At 39.0% G+C, this 20,819-nt stretch overlaps 1 protein-coding gene across 1 annotated transcript in view; it reads left to right on the forward strand.

Moving 5' to 3' along the window:
* The window catches only part of LOC126474738 (succinate--CoA ligase [ADP/GDP-forming] subunit alpha, mitochondrial), a 75,030-nt gene that overhangs the window by 46,104 nt on the left and 8,107 nt on the right, over positions 1-20,819 (forward strand). The window contains exons 4-6 of the mRNA XM_050102218.1: positions 8,410-8,514; positions 8,601-8,780; positions 17,971-18,105. Coding sequence (XP_049958175.1) covers positions 8,410-8,514; positions 8,601-8,780; positions 17,971-18,105 — 420 coding nt within the window. The remainder of the gene's footprint in view (positions 1-8,409; positions 8,515-8,600; positions 8,781-17,970; positions 18,106-20,819) is intronic.

A 20,819-nucleotide genomic window follows, 5' to 3' on the forward strand; every position in this document is an offset into this window, starting at 1 on the left:
TAGCTCCCCCTGAAGTGAGGTGATGTTAACAAGTGGCTATCCTTGTTAGATTAGGGACATCCTAAAAACCAAGACTGCAGTGCTATACATCTCTTTCACCGTTTCCTGCTTCAGATTTTTCTGGCCCAAATTATCCTGTGAAGTAGGCATAACAGACTCCTCCCTCGTTCTCTTATTCCCTTCTTGGGAGTGGGAGGGGCTTTTTACTCCTTTCACTCTGAGACCGTCTTCTTTGAAGGTCTTAGGTTGAAGACTTTTTAATTCCCTGCATTTGTTTGTAGAAAGCCATTCTTTGCCTTGTTTTCCTCTTTGTTCTCTTAAAAGTGTCCTCCTGTGTGCCCCAGACAAAAATTTGATCTTGATGTGGTCCAACTTTACATTGACATTTTCCACGTCTTGGGCTGGTGTACCCACCGATCCAGTTGCAGAAACAGCTCACATCAGTTCAGCATTTGATGTTTGAATATTTGAGTTATTATCAAGTCCATCAGTTTTTAAATTAGTTTGTGTTCTCCAGTTGGTCCCACAAGGTTTGGGTTATACGAAGTCGACACCATCAGAACCCCACGGCAGGGTAAGGCTAATTACTTGGGGAGTTTGCCTGATATCACTGAGGTTCCATTCAACATGCATTTTCCCATATACCACACATTCATCCCTCACCATTGATCGCATCATACCTTGCAGTGGGCAAGTACTTTCATTTCGTCCTATTTGTTCGATCTGACACACATTTTCATGTGAATTGGCTGGCCCAAGAAGTAGTAGTTATTCCCCTTGCCTCTGAAAGGATCCACTTCTGCATGGGCGCAAGCTCCTGGGAAAAAATACACACTCTTGAGGCAGGGTGAAAAACTAACGTTAATATGGTAAGTGATTTTAGCCTTCACAAAAGGAACTACCTCATTTGGGAGAGTGCTAAAATAGGTCATTTTTGTCAGCAGAACATATCACACTGTGTGTCTTACTCCACAGTGGTAAAGACAGTATTTTGAGTTGGTCTGAAGATATTACCATGCATGCGTCATGTTGGTATAGTGATCTACCCTGCTGGTAGCTGTTTTTATTTTCCATTAATCAGTTGGCACTACAGCATTCAGTCTACCATGCAGATCACCCATTTGGTTGATTTCTTTTCTGGATTTATTCCATATGAAAGATATATAGGAATAGTGAAGTGGTCACTGGTGTCTGCTGAGCACTCAGCTGTTTACATAAGGTGAGGAGAGTGGAGTTAAATATAACTGATGAAGAATGATCCTTAACTGTGCTGAATAGTGACATCACCTCCAACTCAGTAGACATAATACTTGCCATCACGAAGCTATCAGCAATTTGGACTCAGGATGCAGCTGTATCATAGCATCAGTACACATGTATCAGCATATTTACTAGAATGGATTGGTCCTAATTCACTGACATATTGTTTCATATCAGTACATAAACATCACAAACAAAAGCATAACACTTGTCTCCATCACTCAGCCACTTCACCACTATCGTAGCTTCTTGTAGCCCTTCTGAAGACCCAAAAGTTCATGGGAGGAACTTAATAATACAGCTAATAATGTTCTGGAAAGAAGAGACTCGACCCAAAGTTATTATTGTGACTTCAGAATGAAGTAAACCATAGTGAAACAACCTTCTTATGCACAATTTTGTTTGCACTGATTTGGTGGCACAATTAATGAAACAGGGTCACCAGTTTCTTAGTGCTGATGGTGGTGGTATGCTGTCATGGCATGTGCATTTTCATGATCTGTAGAAGCTAAATCCAGCACTATTTATGATTAAGAACTGTGTCAGCAATCACCACCAGTGATGTAATGAAATTTGTGTACTTCGTATACATTGATTTCTTGATTTCATGTGCAGTAATATATTCACAAACAATGAGAAGTTGAATTTGACACACCTATGAAGTATGATGAAGTACCTACTTTCTTTTGTCCTGATGACGATAGTATCATGTTTATAGAACAGACTTTGCAAGACACCAAAAGAATTGGGAAGCCATCCCATCTGTGACCATTGTGTGTGCCACAGCTTGTGAAGTTTAGTTTGCTTGGTCTAGGATATGCACATTATCACTTGATGATGTCGTAGAAATGCTTAGTAGGATAGATGAGATATAATCTGGAGATTGAGAAGGGAAAAACCTCCACATGCCTGTGGAGTGTTAACAATACCATTCAAACATAGTAAGTGTGTGATGGGGTGGTGCATTGTTTTGCTAAAAGTCTGCATGACACTGTAGGTGAACATGTGCACATGTTTGGTAAGTGTCTCTCAACAGTGACAGACAATGGCAGAGTTATCAACGGCTCCATTTGATTTTGTGTAAACATCTTCCTGATGCAGGTACCTGTACTACCTGCCCAAATGATGTCATGTTGGCATGTAGTGTGTACACATGCAGGGTGATGGATACTCTACACTACAGTGAAGTGGTAGTACCAGATGATATGACTACTCATTAACTACATTTATTTGGTGACTGATTTGCTGTACTCTTTCCATCTACCCACTTACAATCTGCGGTACTTGACGGTTGTTGACTGGCAGCATCAGTTTTTCATCAGTGAAGGTGCTAATTATACATTTGTGACAAGGTAGCACAGGAAACTTGAGTGCTTGAATGACCTCAAAGTTGTAGTGAGATCTGACAACATCTCAATCACATTACATGCTGGACTGTTACATCAGTCATGACAACCAGAGCACTCCCCAACTCATTGGCTGTGTAAAGTTTAATTCCTCATGAGTGTATTTCGGTACAAGCCCATCCATCGAAAAATAACATCTTTTAGTCCAAAATTTAGTCATCCATGCCATACATAGTATTCGTTTACTAGTTTCTTGTTTGAAAGGAAGAGCTGGTCCATAAGATCAAGGGATGATTTTTCTGTTGTTAGGGTATCTTTACTTACTGTTCATATTTGAGCTGCAATGTGTAACATAAAATTTCAGAAGGTTTCCACAAGGATTGAAGGCTGTCTTTTAAAAACAGCCAGTTTCCAAACCCAAATTTAAAATGAGCCCCTGACACAGTACTAATACTTTCAGAAAATTTAAGAGCCACGTCAGTATTCTGTGGGATTGTAATCCAGTGAAATAAATGGAATAGTGTGTGAACCTGAGTGGTTTAATTCTATTTAGTTTACCTGTAGTAACTGTAAATTCAGTAAAATGATTTGAAAAATGTGAAAACTATTAATGTCAAGAGGATATTGGTTGTTTACATGATAAAATCATAGAGATTTGTCCCAAACTTAGGCAAATGCTACAACGTCTTTTACTAATAGGTAATGATTGTCACATTTCTATATCCTTGCCTTTGATATGATCTGAGTAGGTTATGAGATGACAAATCTATAATTTTGTGTTATTGACACAAAGGTCTAATTGAATAAAAATTAAGAACATAGCAAAGTAGTGTTGAGCTCAGGTGACAAGTACACTTTCAAATGTAAGCTCTATGGCCCCTGCACATTTAACAAAATTATGTAACTGAATTTTTAAGGTGTTACTGTTTCTGTCTGCTGACTACAGTTAAGTGAAACAGTAAACTGAAGATGAATAGAACAGTCTTGCCCTTATCTGTTGATGCTGTCTGCTTAGCATCTAGCATTGCCAAAACTGTGAATAACGTTCAGTGTTTGTGAAATGCTTTGAAGAAAAGATAACTAGATGTATGCTTTAAATTGATGACAGAGAAAAAGCTCAAAGTAATTTTATGAAATGTGTTTGCATGTTGCCCTGTAGTGTTTTTTTAAAGGGCTGATTTATATAATGCAGTTGGTCTTAGATTACCAAAAAAATGAACTTGGATATCTATGTTGCATAAACATGAATTTTGGGTTATTTCACCACGAACCAGGTTCATCTTTTACTAACAAATTTTTGCAGATCAAGTCTAGTTGTAGTTGTTATCTCACAGCTTAGTAACATCGAAAAAGAACAAATTTCATTTTTGCGAATACAAGTTGAAAATAACTGAATAATAAAGGAGTTGTCACTAACATACACTGCTTTTAAAAAAATCAGTTTGTAGCATTTCATTGGTTATTTAAATAATGAGTGCAGATAATAATTGCTCCCATAAGAATTCTTGAAGACAAATTGTGGTTAATGTGAAGAAGTTTAAAAGCCAGAAGGGAAAAAAAAATGAAATGTGAACTAGTTGTATTGAACAGTAAGTATGTGGAGTTTGACAAGAGGCAACAATTGTTAAATATACCTTATAAAATAGCTCTATAGGATTGAAAAGCAGCAACTACACAATTTGTATTATATTGAAGGCAAGTCAGTCATCGGGGAGGGGGTGGGGGGATAATTTAACTACCTAATGCTTAGTGCTAATGTGCTAAGACAACTGCATGCACATTGATGGACAAAATAATGAGAAGATAAAGGTCACTCAGCAGTCATCTTTACTGGCCACTAATGAAATGAAATTCTGTCTTGGTGGCTCAGCAATTATGTGCTGGACTATGATGCTTAAGGGCTGGAGTTTACCTTCCCATTTTTTTTATTCCTCCCCCCCCCCCAATCGTTTTACCTCGGGCATTAGGAATGTGCAGAATGCCAGGTTAAGCTCTGATTCAGAGTCCGTATACCATATACGAAAGGATCACGCCTATTTATAGTAAATCAGTGTGATTTTCAAACCAGCCTTCAGTTTAATGACAACTTTATCTAAGCAGACATTACAAAGGCATACCTCTGCCCCTCTTTGCATTGATAATTTGTTTAGCAGGGACAACAATGGCGTGAAAACCATGCTACTTTATCCTGTGCAAGCTTCTTCATCTCCCAGTACGTACTGCAGCCTACATCCTTCTGAATCTGCTTAGTGTATTCGTCTCTTCGTCTCCCTCTACGATTTTTACCCTCCACGCTGCCCTCCAATACTAAATTGGTGATCCCTTGATGCCTCAGAACATGTCCTACCAACTGATCCCTTCTTCTAGTCAAGCTGTCCCAATAACTCCTCCTCAATCCTACTCAATACCTCCTCATTAGTTATGTGATCTACCCATCTAATCTTGAGCATTCTTCTGTAGCACCACATTTCGAAAGCTTCTATTCTCTTTTTGTCCAGACTATTTATTGTCCATGTTTCACTTCCATACATGGCTACACTCCATACAGATACTTTCAGAAACGACTTCCTGACACTTAAATCTATACTCGATGTTAACAAATTTCTCTTCTTCAGAAACGCTTTCCTTGCCATTGCCAGTCTACGTTTTATATCCTCTCTACTTTGGCCATCATCAGTTATTTTGCTCCCCAAATAGCAAAACCCCTTTACTACTTTAAGTGTCTCATTTCCTAATCTAATTCCCTCACCATCACCCGACTTAATTAGACTACATTCCATTATCCTCGTTTTGCTTTTGTTGATGTTCATCTTATATCCTTTCAAGACACTGTCAATTCCGTTCAACTGCTCTTCCAAGTCCTTTGCTGTCTCTGACAGAATTACAACATCATCGGCGAACCTCGAAGTTTTTATTTCTTCTCCATGGATTTTAATTCCAACTCCGAATTTTTCTTTTGTTTCCTTTACTGCTTGCTCAATACACAGATTGAACAATATCGGGGAGAGGCTACAACCCTGTCTCACTCCCTTCCCAACCACTGCTTCCCTTTCATGTCCCTCAACTCTTATAACTGCCATATAGTTTCTGTACAAATTGTAAATAGCCTTTCGCTCCCTGTAGTTTTACACCTGCCACCTTCAGAATTTTAAAGAGAGTATTCCAGTCAACATTGTCAAAAGCTTTCTCTAAGTCTACAAAAGCTAGAAATGTAGGTTTGCCTTTTCTTAATCTAGCTTCAAAAATAAGTCGTAGGGTCAGTATTGCATCACGTGTTCCCATATTTCTACGGAATCCAAACTAAGCTTCCCCGAGGTCGGCTTCTACCCGTTTTTCCATTCGTCTGTAAAGAATTCGCATTAGTATTTTGCAGCCGTGACTTATTAAACTGATAGTTCGGTAATTTTCACATCTGTCAACGCCTGCTTTCTTTTGGATTGGAATTATTATATTCTTCTTGAAGTCTGAGGGTATTTCGCCTGTCTGATACATTTTGCTCACCAGATGGTAGAGTTTTGTCAGGACTGGCTCTCCCAAGACTGTCAGTAGTTCTGATGGAATGTTGTCTACTCCCGGGGCCTTGTTTCGACTTAGGTCTTTCAGTGCTCTATCAAACTCTTCACGCAGTATCATATCTCCCATTTCATCTTCATCTACATCCTCTTCTATTTCTATAACATTGCCCTCAAGTACATCACCCTTGTATAGACCTTCTATATACTCCCACTTTTCTGCTTTCCCTTCTTTGCTTAGAACTGGCTTTCTATCTGAGGTCTTGATATTCATACAAGTGGTTTTCTTTTCTCCAAAGGTCTCCTTAATTTTCCTGTAGGCAGTATCTATCTTACCCCTAGTGAGATAAGCCTCTACATCCTTACATTTGTCCTCTAGCCATCCCTGCTTAGCCATTTTGCACTTCCTGTTGATCTCATTTTTGAGACGTTTGTATTCCTTTTTGCCTGCTTCATTTACTGCATTTTTATATTTTCTCCTTGCGTCAATTAAATTCAATATTTCTTCTCTCACACAAGGTTTTCTACTATCCCTTGTCTTTTTACCTACTTGATCCTCTGCTGCCTTCACTATTTCATCCCTCAAAGCTACCCATTCTTCTTCTACTGTATTTCTTTCCCCCATTCTTGACAATTGTTCCCTTATGCTCTCCCTGAAACTCTGTACAATCTCTGGTTTAGTCAGTTTATCCAGGTCCCACCTCCTTAAATTCCCACCTTTTTGCAGTTTCTTCAGTTTTAATCTACTGTTCATAACCAATAGATGGTCAGAATCCACATCTGCCCCTGGAAATGTCTTACAATTTAAAACCTGGTTCCTAAATCTCTGTCTTACCATTATGTAATCTATCTGAAACCTGTCAGTATCTCCAGGCTTCTTCCATGTATACAACCTTGTATGATTCTTGAACCAAGTGTTAGTTATGATTAAGTTGTGCTGTGTGCAAAATTCCACCAGGCGGCTTCCTCTTTTGTTTCCTATCCCCAATCCATATTCACCTACTATGTTTCCTTCTCTTACTTTTCCTACTATCGAATTCCAGTCGCCCATGACTATTAAATTTTCGTCTCCCTTCACTATCTGAATAATTTCTTTTTATCTTATCATATATTTCTTCAATTTCTTCGTAATCTGCAGAGCTAGTTGGTTTATAGACTTGTGCTACTGTCATAGGCTTTGATTTCGTGTCTATCTTGGCCACAACAATGTGTTCGCTGTGCCGTTTGTAGTAGCTTACCCACATTCCTATTGTTTTATTCATTATTAAACCTACTCCTGCATTGCCCCTATTTGATTTTGTATTTACAACCCTGTATTCACCTGACCAAAAGTCTTGTTTCTCCTGCCACCAAACTTCACTAATTCCCACTATATCCAACTTTAACCTATCCGCTTCCCTTTTTAAATTTTCCAACCTACCTGACCGATTAAGGGATATGACATTCCACGCTCCGACTCTTAGAACACCCCCCCCCCCCCCCCCTTCTTCTCCTTCCTGATAACGACGTCCTCCTGAGTAGTTCCTGCTCGGAGATCCGAATGGAGGACTACTTTACCTCCAGAATATTTTGCCCAAGGGGACGCCATCATCATTTAACCATACAGTAAAGCTGCATGCCCTCGGGAAAAATTACGGGTGTAGTTTCCCCGTGCTTTCAGCTGTTCGCAATACCAGCACAGCAATGCTGTTTTGGTTAGTGTTACAAGGCCAGATCAGTCAATCATCCAGACTGTTGCCCCTGCAACTACTGAAATGGCTGCTGCCCCTCTTCAGGAACCATTCGTTTGTCTGGCCTCTCAACAGATACCCCTCCGTTGTGGTTGCACCTACGATACGGCTATCTGTATCACTGAGGCACGCAAGCCTCGCCTCCCCACCAATGGCAAGGTCCATGGTTCATGAGGGGAGGTCAAGAGCTTTAAGCAGTGAGAATTATATTAGTGTTTTTTTTTCCTAAAGAAGTTTCTTCCTCTTATTTTGTTCCAACTTTGTCAAATTAAACCTTCGGTAATAACACTGTGTAGACACTATGTATGATTAATATCTGTGGTCAAAGTGTGATTATCATGTCAGTAGTTGATATAGCAGTGTTGCCAAGCATGTCTCATGCTAAGGGACTTTGTTGAACCAGGTTCAGTTTCAGATGTAGGGGCAAAATTGATCTCCAGCCATTGTTTTTTTCGAAATCGGCCTTAAGTATTTTTAATTTATGTCTTTATGTTGTATTGAGTAACACGGTAGTTTCATTTGTTTGTTATTGTGTACCATGATTTTGAATTTTCTGTCCAGTGCAAGATTGGAATTATGCCAGGACATATCCATCAAAAGGGCCGTATTGGTGTTGTGTCCAGATCTGGCACACTTACATATGAAGCTGTTCATCAAACAACACAGGTATGTATATAATTTTTTACACTTATTTTTACTTTTTTGTTCTAATAATGTGTTTGTTAATGTAAATCTGTTTATGCTATCTGCAGGTTGGTCTTGGGCAGACATTATGTGTTGGTATAGGAGGAGACCCTTTTAATGGTACAGATTTCATTGACTGCCTTGAAGTGTTCCTTAACGACCCTGAAACGAGGGGGATTATACTAATTGGAGAAATTGGTGGGGTTGCAGAAGAAAAAGCAGCTGAATATTTACTTGAGCACAATTCGGTAAGTTTTTCCTTTTCCTTTATGAAAATGCTGGTAATACAGAAGATAAAGTTCAATAACAGCAAATTTTAATACATACAGTAAAACAAGGGTAAACCAAAAAATATTTGCTCACTATTTTCCTAATTTATTACATCATCAATATAAAATGTGCAACGACATCAGTTTTCAACAGTGTCACCCTTAATTTCACTGCACTTGGTCCATTGTTGTACAAGCTTTGCAGTGCCTTAGTTCATTTTTTGGTCAAGCAGCAGACCACATGCTCACCACTTCTTTCACCACTTTATCAGAGGTGAATTCATAGCCTCTTAGACTATCTTTGACCATGCAAATGGAAATCTGATGGAATAACATCAGGACTGTATGTAAGATGCTCCGACCCCTCAAAATGCATATTCTGAAGAGTGGCAATATATGTCATTAAACAAAGACCACTGTTTGACAACAGACCACATTGTTTGTTTAAAATTGCAGGCTTCAACTCATTGCAAAGAATATCACCATAATATTGTTTATGGTTTACCCCCTTTTCCAGGTAAAGTACAAGAACTGGCCTTTGTGTGTTCCAAAAACCTTTTGTCATCACCTTTCGTAAAGGGAGTTGACCATTGGATTTCCATTTGGCTGACAGTATGGGTGTTTCCTTTCCATGCTCTGGTGTGTGACAAGTACACTTTGCAAGAGCACAAAGCAAACTTTTGTGACAACACTGAAATGCGCCGCAAGCAAAGAGAACAGTGCCATGTAGTAGTTGACATGTGCACCAAGCTGCACTCCCAACCTAAAGCTGATTAGCTCAAAATTGCAGATACTTATTGACCTAGCCTCAAAAAAAGAATAATCTTTTCAAAACATTAAGATAACATAAATCTATTGCAAAGCTTACAAGATATTCACAAATGTGAAAGCATACAATGCTGTTTTCACATATTGTTTCTATGTATGTTGAACATATTTTTTATTTTAAATAAAAGTGCAAGTGCCTCTTTCTACTTTTCTAAGAAAATAAAATGTCTGTAACTAGTTAAGTTCCTCACTTGATCTGATCACAGAGTGAAGTTTCTTAATATCTCTGGCACTGTCACTGCTTTACTCAGTATCAAGACTGAAATAAGCATTAGCTATCACAGAAGATTTAAGATCAATGGATGTTTGCATTTATAATGTTTATACGGCGGACAATGTTGGAAAGAGAGGAAACAGTAAAATTTTGTTCAAAGTTGTTCTTGCGAAAAAAGAAAACATTCCAGAAGATTAGATACGTGATGTAACAGAATCACTTCATTCTGCCAAGCAGGTAACACTATTTTTACAGCATTTCTCAGCTTTCTCCTCTCTACAACTATGATTATGGATCTCCTATCATTAATTAATTAGTAATAATAATAATAATCGTGATTGTCATTGTTGGTGGTAGCAGCAACAGCAACCATTTGATGCCACTGCTGGAAGAACTGAATAAAACAAGTTTGAAAGTAAACCTGAAAATTAAACTGAATCATTATAAAATCATCACATCAAAAATAAATTAACAATTAAACTGTAAAACATGGTAATGAGTTTTCATATCTAATGGAGATTACAACACAGATTGGATATACAGTAAAAGAAATAATCAGAAGAGTAAATGTGATCTAGAGCTCGTTTCATTGGTTAAATAGAGTTTTCAAATGAGGGTATTCCAATGTCTGTTAAGTGGCAGTGAGATGTAGACCTAAAGCCGGAAAGCCATTCAAGAACGTAGGATTGCACAGCAAGCAGAGAAGAAGTGAACTTGGGAATAATTACGAGAGGGTAAAAGCACGGGGTCAGGGAAGAGTTTTGGGATGGATGATGTAATTATGACTAAAATAAAACTGCCTCACACCCAAAGGAATTTTGAAAACGAGAGTACTTTACTATGCATGGTCGTTTTGGAGGTGGTATGTCCTTATGTTCCTCACGATTTGAACTGACTGACCCAGTCAGTTATAAGAGGACCCACAGTTTAATATGGACTCTGAACTTTGGTGAAATGTATCATTTTTCACATTAACAGGTCACTGCTAGAGGTGGAAGAAGCTGTAGTGACAGAACAATCTCTTAACATCAACTACAGATTGAAGCCCAAATCTTTGGATTTGCAGTCAAGTTTTTATCCATTGAGCCACACATTTATGTTCTGGTGGTTTCCTGCGACTAGAGGAAGCAATGTGGTGCTGGTGTGCAAGACCCACATGTCCCCTTCATCATTGGACTTACTCGAAGTTGCTTTGCCGATCTTTTCAGGATAGCCGACTGCGATGGTCTCCCCCACTTCTTCTCCAAAGATAAGATGCTGTTTGGAGGAATTTTCCCACTCTTAAACTGTTTTCATATACTCAAGACACTTTTAAATCAATCCTCCTATATTTCACTTCCACAAGCAGAATACTGCATAACAGTTACCACATAAATGAATCATATTTTGTAAGTCCCATGACTCACATCAGAAACTATTAATTACTTTTACAATAAATACAGTTTCAAAATCTCTGAAAGTTCTCTCAAGTCCACCATCTGCAATTCTAGCGAGTCAGTAAGTAAGGAAGTGTAAGTAAAAGTGTCTTTTCTTTTCTTTTACACAATTCAACTGTTTACAATAATGACTGACGCAGCACCGACATGGAGTGAGGCATGCTTGCTCCTTCTGTGACGAGCGAGGCAACCACTTGCCCACGCCGATCGACCGTCATTACTGCCGTATTGTCTTGACACGCGTCCACTGTGCACAAACAGAAAACCGGCACGAGGAAGACACTCTCCCATTTCTCATGTTCATACGTAAAATATCGGGTGTTCGAGACAGTGGAAAGCCAAGGGCCTCTAGAATTTGGGTCGAAATTCTCGAGGTACAACAATGTTTTTAATGAGAATGACATGGAGGTAGCCAGACATGTTATCAGGTAATTATTGAGCCCAGGAAGGATTCAGAGGCATGAAAGAATACTGAAACCGTGACAAAATGATATTTTGGTAGGTAACAAAAAGCATGGAATAGATGCATTGACACATGTTGCTGAAGACTGCAGTGTGAGGAAAAATCTAGAGGAGGTTCTTTTTTTAGTAATGGAGTTAAATCCTCTAAAGCTTTTTATGTGTAATTTCTCTGTATTTAGTAAATGTGCTCTTAAGTATAAAAATAGTGTCCCTAAAACAAATAATAAGTGACCAGGAAGAATTTGGAGTGTTTATTTTATGTTTTTTTTAGTCTGTAACATTTCTCAAGAGAAGTTCATAATAAGTCGGAGAATGGACGTGGAGAGATGTGGACTGAATCAGTCTTAGCCCTGAGAGGTGAATCATCTCGACATTTACTGCAAGGTTCAACAAAATTGTAAGATCACAGAAGTTGGAATGTCCACCAAATCCTTTAAGATATTAATAAAAAATACTAAGTCCCACAGTACTGTAGCAGCATGGGCAGAATACAAGTAATGGGATGAGTAAAGATATCTATTCACATTATAGTGGAATCATTGAGGAATACAAAATTGTCTACAAACTTGCATTCATAATCATAACATAGCACAAAACACAAGTTCATAAGCTGACTTACTATGTTGAAATTCTTGTTTATGTGCCTAACCAATACTCAGTGCCTCAATTATACAGCAGTTATCACTACTCATTCATTTTCTTAGACATGTCCTCCTATGTTATTGTCAGCAAATAAGTGGGGGCATGTATATATACAGAGTGAAGAAAATTTCGCACACTCGGACTTCACAGCGCAATTTCTTACACACTAGCAATACTAAATGTAGAGCAATGCTGTGCAGTTGGGGCAGTGGATAGCATTTCGTGTTAGCACGCAGGAGGTCGAAGGTTCGATTCTGGGTCGTGGCTGACTTGTTTTTGTTTGCTAAAAGTAGTCTGTGTTTGGTTGGCGGGTCATGCACATTCACAGCTCTCGTAAAAATAAGTGTTTAATTGCATAATAACAATTAAATAAGGCAATATTACATCATAATTAAGTAATTAACACCTGTTGTGAGCTATCAATTGAAGGATTCACATTTTTTTTTGCATATTTTCTGAAAAAAGAAAACATCACATAGGTGTGAGTTTTGGACTAGGATTTGTTTACATTGTGATATACTGTAAGTTATGTGATTATTTCAATAAAGTAAAGTTTGTGTTGCTAGTGTATTCTTATACATTATCCATCTGATTCTCTAGTAAGTAGTCGAAATGAAAAGTACCGAAATAAGTGGAAACTTTATATACTGTAGGCTCAGCTCTCAGTTCTTTGTTAACTTTTTGCTTCATCACATAAACAATACAGGTTACATTGTTTTTGTTTCTCCAGAAGTTTTGAAATAGTATCTGAACTTTAGTCCTAAACTTTCTAAGAAAATTAATTTATTAATTGAGCAGTCTACAATGTTATTCTTGTTTTAATTGAGACTAAAGCTAAAATTTGTTTGCCATGAGTGAGAAGTGTATGACTTGTCGCAGGATTGTTAGTTCCGGGATGTGGTGTGAGGGTTGTTGCAGTTTCTTTCATGTGGATGACTGTAGTGGTGTGGGAATTGGTGAAATAAACATGGATCATTGGTTGTGTAGCATTTGCTGCAGAAATAGGAGGATAGTGGAACAGGAGGAGAAGATTGTTGCCCTTCAGGCAGAACTAGGTAAAGCGAAACAAGATCTGGAAAGGTTAAGGGGGGGAGAAGGGAAAAGAGAGGTGCGAACTGACAACAGGTTATAGAAGAAATAGGAATAGGACGTTCTCAGACAGTGTGGTTGTGAATGTGGAAAACAGGTTTGATCTGTTGTCACAGTTGGAAACTGATGAGCCAAAAATATATGTAGGAGTAGACAGGACACAACAAACTTTCAAAAAGTGTTTGAAAACTAAGAAGTCAGAAAAAGCTGTGAAGAAGAAGGTTTTGTTGTTAGGTAATTCACATGGTAGAGGTGTTGCCCAACTGTTGCAGGATGAACTAGGGTCAGGTTACCAGCTCACAAACTTTTTTAAAGCTAGTGGAAGTCTGGGTCAGGTGATAGAGGATGTAGGTTCACTTTGTAAAGACGTCACAAAGGAAAACACCGTGGTAATAGTGGGTGGGGCAGGCAACGGCATAGATAGGAACCCTAATTATTCAATCGAAAGAGACTGGTAAAGATAGCTTCAGCAATCAGACATACTGGTATTGGGCTTGTGTCTGTTCTGAGGTGCTATGACTGGCCTCATTTAAACTCTTCTGTTAGGAGAGTTAGTTTAAGAGGTGGAACGGCTGCTTGGATCAGATATGGGGTGTCATATCGGTGTGGTTCCTGTCGACTATCAGCAGATGGGACTATACTAGGCATGGCCTTCACATCAACAGGAAAGGGAAGGGAGAACTGTCTGGGCTAATAGCAAATAACTTAAAAAGGGGGGGGGGGGGGGGACACTGTCACAGTGGTAAACTACCAGTAGTTACAAGTGACAGATCAGCAGTTCTTTTAGGGTAGGGAGGGCCGAAACAAAATATGTTCAGAGACAGGCTGAAAATGACATTCACATTGACAAAACAGGCAGCCAGAAAGCAAATTTTAATGCACACAATTCATGCAGACAGCCTCTGATTGAAACTAAAGATACTCAAAAGTTGGCAGGAAAATTAGATTTATCCAGTTGTAATTCTTGCAAACCAGTTGATATAATCTGCCTCTCAGAACATCATGTGACCACTGGTATAGAAATGTTAAATGTTAGAGGATTTGAGTTAGCTTCTTATTTCTGTAGAGAAAATATGGAGAAAGGAGGAGTTACCATATTTGTTAGAAACTGTTTTGATTTCAAGACTATTGATATTAATAAATTTTGCCCAGAGCAGCACTTAGAAGCCTGTGCAACAGAAGTAGTATTTCAAAGTCCTTTATAATAGTAGGTATATACAGATCACCTTCAGGAAATTTGAACCTTTTCATAAAAAATCTGGAAGTCTCCACCTTTGAAAATTGTTTTCCCCTAAAGGTAACTCAAATCAAACACAAGTCAAAAAATAAACTGTGGATTACACAAGGAATAAAGGTATGATGTAGGACAAAAAGGAGACTGTATGTACTATCTAGGAACAGCTCTGATGTTAGAATTGTAATGTATTACAAAGACTACTGCAAAATATGAAGCAAGTAATCCAGAAATCGTAGCAGCTTTATTATGAGAAAAAGATAATTACATCAGGTAAAAAATAAAAACTGTGTGGAATATTGTGAAGACAGAGAGATGTGGGGCCATAAAGGAAGAGGAACAGATAGCTCTAAAAATAAATGAGACTTTGGCAACGAGTACATGCAGTGTTGTATATCTCTTGAACAATTACTTCACTGACAGCTTGTGATTATCAGATTCAGTGAACAGTGTTATGGAGTATCTGAGACCAGTCTTTAAAAATAGTGTCAGTAAAATGGAAATGACACTCTCATCTACCAAAGAAGTAGCATCCATCACAAAATCCTTAAAATCTAAGTATTCCAGTGGGTATGATAACATATCAACAAAGTTAATCAAAGAGTGCTCATGTGAGTTGAGTTCTATCTTAAGTCATTTGTGTAATCAATCCTTATCAGGGGAACATTTCCAGACTGGCTAAAATATGCTGCAGTTAAGCCTCATTACAAGAAGGGTGATAAAGAGATACTATCAATCAATTTTAAATTTGCCAGCTTTCTCAAAAATATTTGAAAATGTGTCTCCTTAAGCATCTGACTGCAAATAATATATTGTCCAAGCCACAGTTTGGATTTGTGAAGGGTTCTAATATAGAGAAAGCTATTTACACTTACAGCGAGAATGTACTTAATTCATTAGATAATGAATTAGGGGCCACTGGCATTTTCTGTGAGCTGTCAAAAGCCTTTGACTGTGTGAACTACAGCATTCTCTTAAGTAAATTAGAATATTATGGTGTCACCGGCAATGCTGCGAAATGGTTTGAGTCTTGTCTATCTAACAGGAAACAAAGGGTGTTGTTATGAAATACATGTACAGTAAGCAGTCAGTCTTCATCTGATGGGGAATTAATTACATGTGGTGTTCCTCAAGGTTCCATTGTGGGTCCATTGCTTTTTCTTGTGTAGATTAATGACCTCTCATCTGTTACATTGCCAGATGCTAAGTTTGTTTTGTTTGCAGATAATACAAACATTGCAATAAGTGGCAAGTCAAGTACAGATTTAGAAAAAACTGCTGATCAAATTTTCACTGACATAAGTGGTTGAAAGCTAATTCACTGTCATTAAACTTTGAGAAGACCCACTATATGCAGTTCAGAACCTGTAAGAGATTTCCTTCCAGCATGTGTATAACATATGAAGACATGCAGATCGAAGAGGTTGACAGTGTTAAATTTCTGGGATTACAACTTGATAATAAATTCAGTTGGGAGAAGGGTATACCACAGAATTGCTTAAGCGCCTAAACAAGTCTGTATTTGCCATGAGAATGATGTCAGATGTAGGAGATATAAATATTAAAAAGAACTTTCATACTTTTCTTACTTTCATTCTATTATGTCATATGGGATCATATTCTGGGGCAACTCATCAAACCGAGCAAAAGTTTTTAGTGTGCAAAAGCATGTGTTGTAAATACAAGAACATCTTGTAGAAACCTGTTCAAGGAACTTTGTATTCTTACCACTGCTTCTCAGTATATTTATTCCTTAATGAACTTTGTTGCAAGTAATACATCTCTATTTCCAACCAACAGCTCAATATTTTGTATCAATACTAAGAATAAGAACAATCTACATAAAGACCTAAAATCACTTACCTTGGTCCATAAAGGGGTCCAATATTCAGGAACACACACTTTCAATAAATTGCCAGCAACCATTAAAAACTTGGTTTCAGATAAAGCAAAGACTTTTTGATAGGCAACTCCTTCTACTCTGTAGATGAATGTCTTAACAGAGATTCAGTTTTGACAACACTTGGTCACAACAGTCAAGATTAGGTATTTTGTGTATGATAAATTTATTAATAATGCATAACAGTGTTTCATTCAGATGGTGTGTTAATTCTGTAAATATTAGCTGTTCCAGTTTACTGCATTGTATTAACCTATTTCGACTATCTCCTGACAAATGATCAGGTTAGTAAGTATTATATGTTTTATGTTTTTATGTTATACTTTCTGACATGTTCCACATGCACAAGAATCATTTCATTTTTTGAGTCTATGGAATGAAAACTGAATCTAATCTAATCTATGGTATCTGGCATCTTAATTGTCACGCAGTGATTACAGTGGGTCTTCTACAAAACATATACAGTTACATACTACAAACACAGAATTGGAAATACAATCCTTTTCATTGGTTGGCTTTGAAAGAAATCTTTTGCATGTTGTGGATGCAAATTGTTTCGTAACACTGCATCTACTAGATTCCAAACTGGTTTGTTGTGTGTACCCTCACCCAATGGTCCTAAGAATTAATACCAACTATTATTCTTGCCATGTTCATGTCTATTGCATTTCGTTAGAGCCTTAAGTCACCAGTAGTGCTAGCAATGTTCTTTACAAATAAGTAGTGCTTTGGAATCTAGTAGATACAGTAGTGCGAAACAATTTGCATCCATGATGTGCAAAAGGCTTCTTTAAAAGCTGGCCAGTGAAAACTATTGTACTTCCATTTCTTTGTTCATAGTGCATAACTGCAAACACTTTGTAGAAGACGCAATGTAATCGCTGTATGATGATTAAGATGCTAGATACCATATCACACAGACTAATTTTAGCAAATAATAAGCCTCTACCTAGAACTGAACCCTTCACCTCCTGCACACTAACCCAAAACGCCATCCACTGCCCCTACTGCTTGGCACTGCTCTACAAGGTGACAGTGGCGGTTGCCGTACATGTGATTACAGTGTTGCCAGTTGCCAATCTTTAACATCCATTTACTGCTCGAAATATGAGCAAAATGAAATTTCATGACAGACATTTTTGTTTCGCCAGTATGTGACAAATCGTGCTGCGAAGGCTGAGTGTACGAATTTTTCTTCGCCCTGTATAGAGAGAGAATTGTGCTTAAACTTTTTATCATATAAATTAGTAGACTTACTCTTCTTGTCCAAAACACACACACACACACACACACACACACACGCGCACACACACACACCTATTCTTCTAACGCCAAATATATGACATTTAAAAATTATGTTTCAGGGAGATCAAGCAAAGCCTGTTGTCTCTTTCATTGCTGGTCTAACTGCCCCACCAGGGCGAAGAATGGGCCATGCTGGTGCTATTATTTCTGGTGGGAAAGGGGGGGCTCAGGATAAAATTAATGCCCTTCAAAAGGTAAAATTAATTTTGTAATGTGTTTAACTTCCATGGTGTTGGAGTGAATTATTTCTATTGATGGTTCATTTTAGTCTTTTTTAAATGCTTGTTGTAGAATTAAATATTCATCATGGTATCTTTCAAATATAAGTAATTAAATTGATGTCTTATTTGAAGGATTTGTACTTTTTAGAAGATATGAAGATTTAGACTTTTTCTGCATCCTTACAGGGAATCAGTGGAAAGTTGACGTTAATTTCAAAACAAACTGGATGTATAATTGTATAATATCTCAAACAGTAGTAACTGAGTTGTAATATAACATGGTTAGTCACAGTCTGTATAAAGATATCAAACTATGGAAAATCCAGGATGGAATGTAACAATATTATGAAAAGGAAAGTTGCTACTCGCCATTTAGTGAAGATGCTGAGTAGCAGATTAGCACAACAAAAAGACTGTCACAAACAAAGCTTTGGGACAGTAAGGCCTTCGTCAAAAATAGATACACACTCACACACAAACGCAGCTCACACACGTGACTGCAGTCTCATGTAACCAAAACCACATACTATGAGCAGCAGCACCAGCGCATGATGGGAATGGCGACTGGGTGGGGGTAAGGAGGAGGTTGGGGTGGGGTGGGAGGGATAGTATGGCAGGGGAGGCAGACAATGAAGTGCTATAGGTTAGACAAAGGGCGGGGAGAGGGGGGGAGGGAGGGAGAAGTATCGGAAAAGGAGAGAAGTAAAAAGACTGGGTATGATAATGGAATGACAGCTCTGTTGTGCTGGAATGGGAACAGAGAAGGGGCTGGATGGGTGAGAAAAATGACTAACGAAGATTGAGGCGGGGGGGGGGGGGGGGGGGGTGTATGGGAACCTAGGATGTATTGCAGGGAGAGTGCCCATCTGTGCAATTCAGAAAACCTGGTGTTGATAGGAAGGATCCATATGGCACAAGCTGTGAAGCAGTCTTTGAAATGAACGATGTCATGTTTGGCAGCGTGTTATTTCCTGGCCACAGTTTGTCGGTGGCCATTCATGCGGACAGAAAGCTTGTTGGTTGCCATGCCCTCATATAGTTCAGCTAAGTGGTTGCAGCTCAGCAAGTAGATCAAGTGACTGGTTTCACAGGTAGCCCTCTCTTTGATCGGATAGGTGATGTTTGTAACCAGACTGGAGTAGTTAATGGTGGAAGGATTTACGGGACAGATCTTGCATCTAGATGTATTACAGTGGTATGAGCCATGAGATAAGGGGTTGGAAGCAGGGACTGTGTAGGTTCGGTGGAATGACAGAATACCACTGTGGGAGGGGTGGAAAGGATAGTGGGCAGGACATTTCTCATTTCAGGGCACAATGAGAGGTCGTTGAAACCCGGGTGGTGAATGTAATTCAGCCGCTCCAGTCCTGGATGGTACTGAATTATGAGGGGAATGCTCCTCTGTGGCCAGGTGATGGGACTTTGGGAGGTGGTAGGGTACTGGAAAGATAAGACATGGGGGATTTGTTTTTATACCAGGTTGGGAGGATAATTATGGTCTGTGAAGGCTTTGATGAGACCCTCAGTATATTTTGAGAGGGACTGCTCGTTGCTGCAGATGCGATGGCCACGGGTGGCTACGCTGTGTGGGAGGGACTTCATGGTATGGAATGAGTGGCAGCTGTCGAAGTGGAGGTATTACTGGTGGTTAATAGTTTTGATATGGACGGAGGTTCTGATGTAACCATCTTTGAGGTGCATGTCTACATCTAGGAAGGGGGCTTCCTGGGCTGAGTAGAACCAGGTGAAGCAAATGGGGGGAGAAGTTTTTGAGGTTCTGGAGGAATGTGAATAAGGTGACCTCACCGTCAATCCAGATCGCAAAGATGTCATCAATGAATCTGAACCAGGTGAGGTTTAGGATTCTGGGTTTTTAGGAAGGATCCCTCTAGATGGCCCATGAATAGGTTGACATAGAATGGTGCCATATGGGTGCCCGTAGCCAGCCATACCCCATATTTGTTTGTAGGTAATGCCTTCAAAGGAGAAGTAATTGTGGGTGCAGATATAGTTGGCCGTGGTAACTAGGAAAGAGGTTGTTGGTTTGGAATCCGTCAGGTGTTGGGAAAGGTAATGTTCAATAGCGGTAAGGGCATGGGCTTTAAGAATGTTAGTGTAAAGGGAAGTGGCATCAATAGTAACGAGTAGGGCCCCAGTGTTAAAGGGAGAGTCAGTGGAGGAAATGGTTCGTACCTTTTATATAGGAGAGTAGGTTCCGAGTAGTAGATTGAAGGTGTTGGTCTACGAGAGCAGATATTCTCTCAGTGGGGGCACAGGAACTGGCCATAACGGGGCATCCTGGGTTGTTAGGTTTATGGACTTTAGGAAGCGTGTAGAAGGTAGGAGTGTGGAGTGTGGTAGGGGTGAGTAGAGAGATGGACTCCAGGAAGAGGTTCTGGGATGGGCATAAGGATTTGAGTAGTGACTGGAGATCCTTCTGGCATGGGGTCACTGTGGCATGGTTTGTAGGTGGAAGTATCTGACAGCTCACGGAGTTCTTCTGCCAGGTAATCCTTGCGATTCAAAACAGCAGCTGTGGAGCCTTTGTCCACTGGGAGGATTATAAGTTTGGGGTCAGTTTTTAGATGGTGGATTGTGCTTGTTTCTGCAGATGTAAGATTAGTTTGCATGTTGAGGGATTTGGGGAATGATGGTGAGGCAAAGTTTGAGGTTAAGAAATTCTGTAA

This window comes from Schistocerca serialis, chromosome 1 (assembly GCF_023864345.2).
Source record: "Schistocerca serialis cubense isolate TAMUIC-IGC-003099 chromosome 1, iqSchSeri2.2, whole genome shotgun sequence".
NCBI classification, from domain to species: Eukaryota; Metazoa; Arthropoda; class Insecta; order Orthoptera; family Acrididae; genus Schistocerca; species Schistocerca serialis.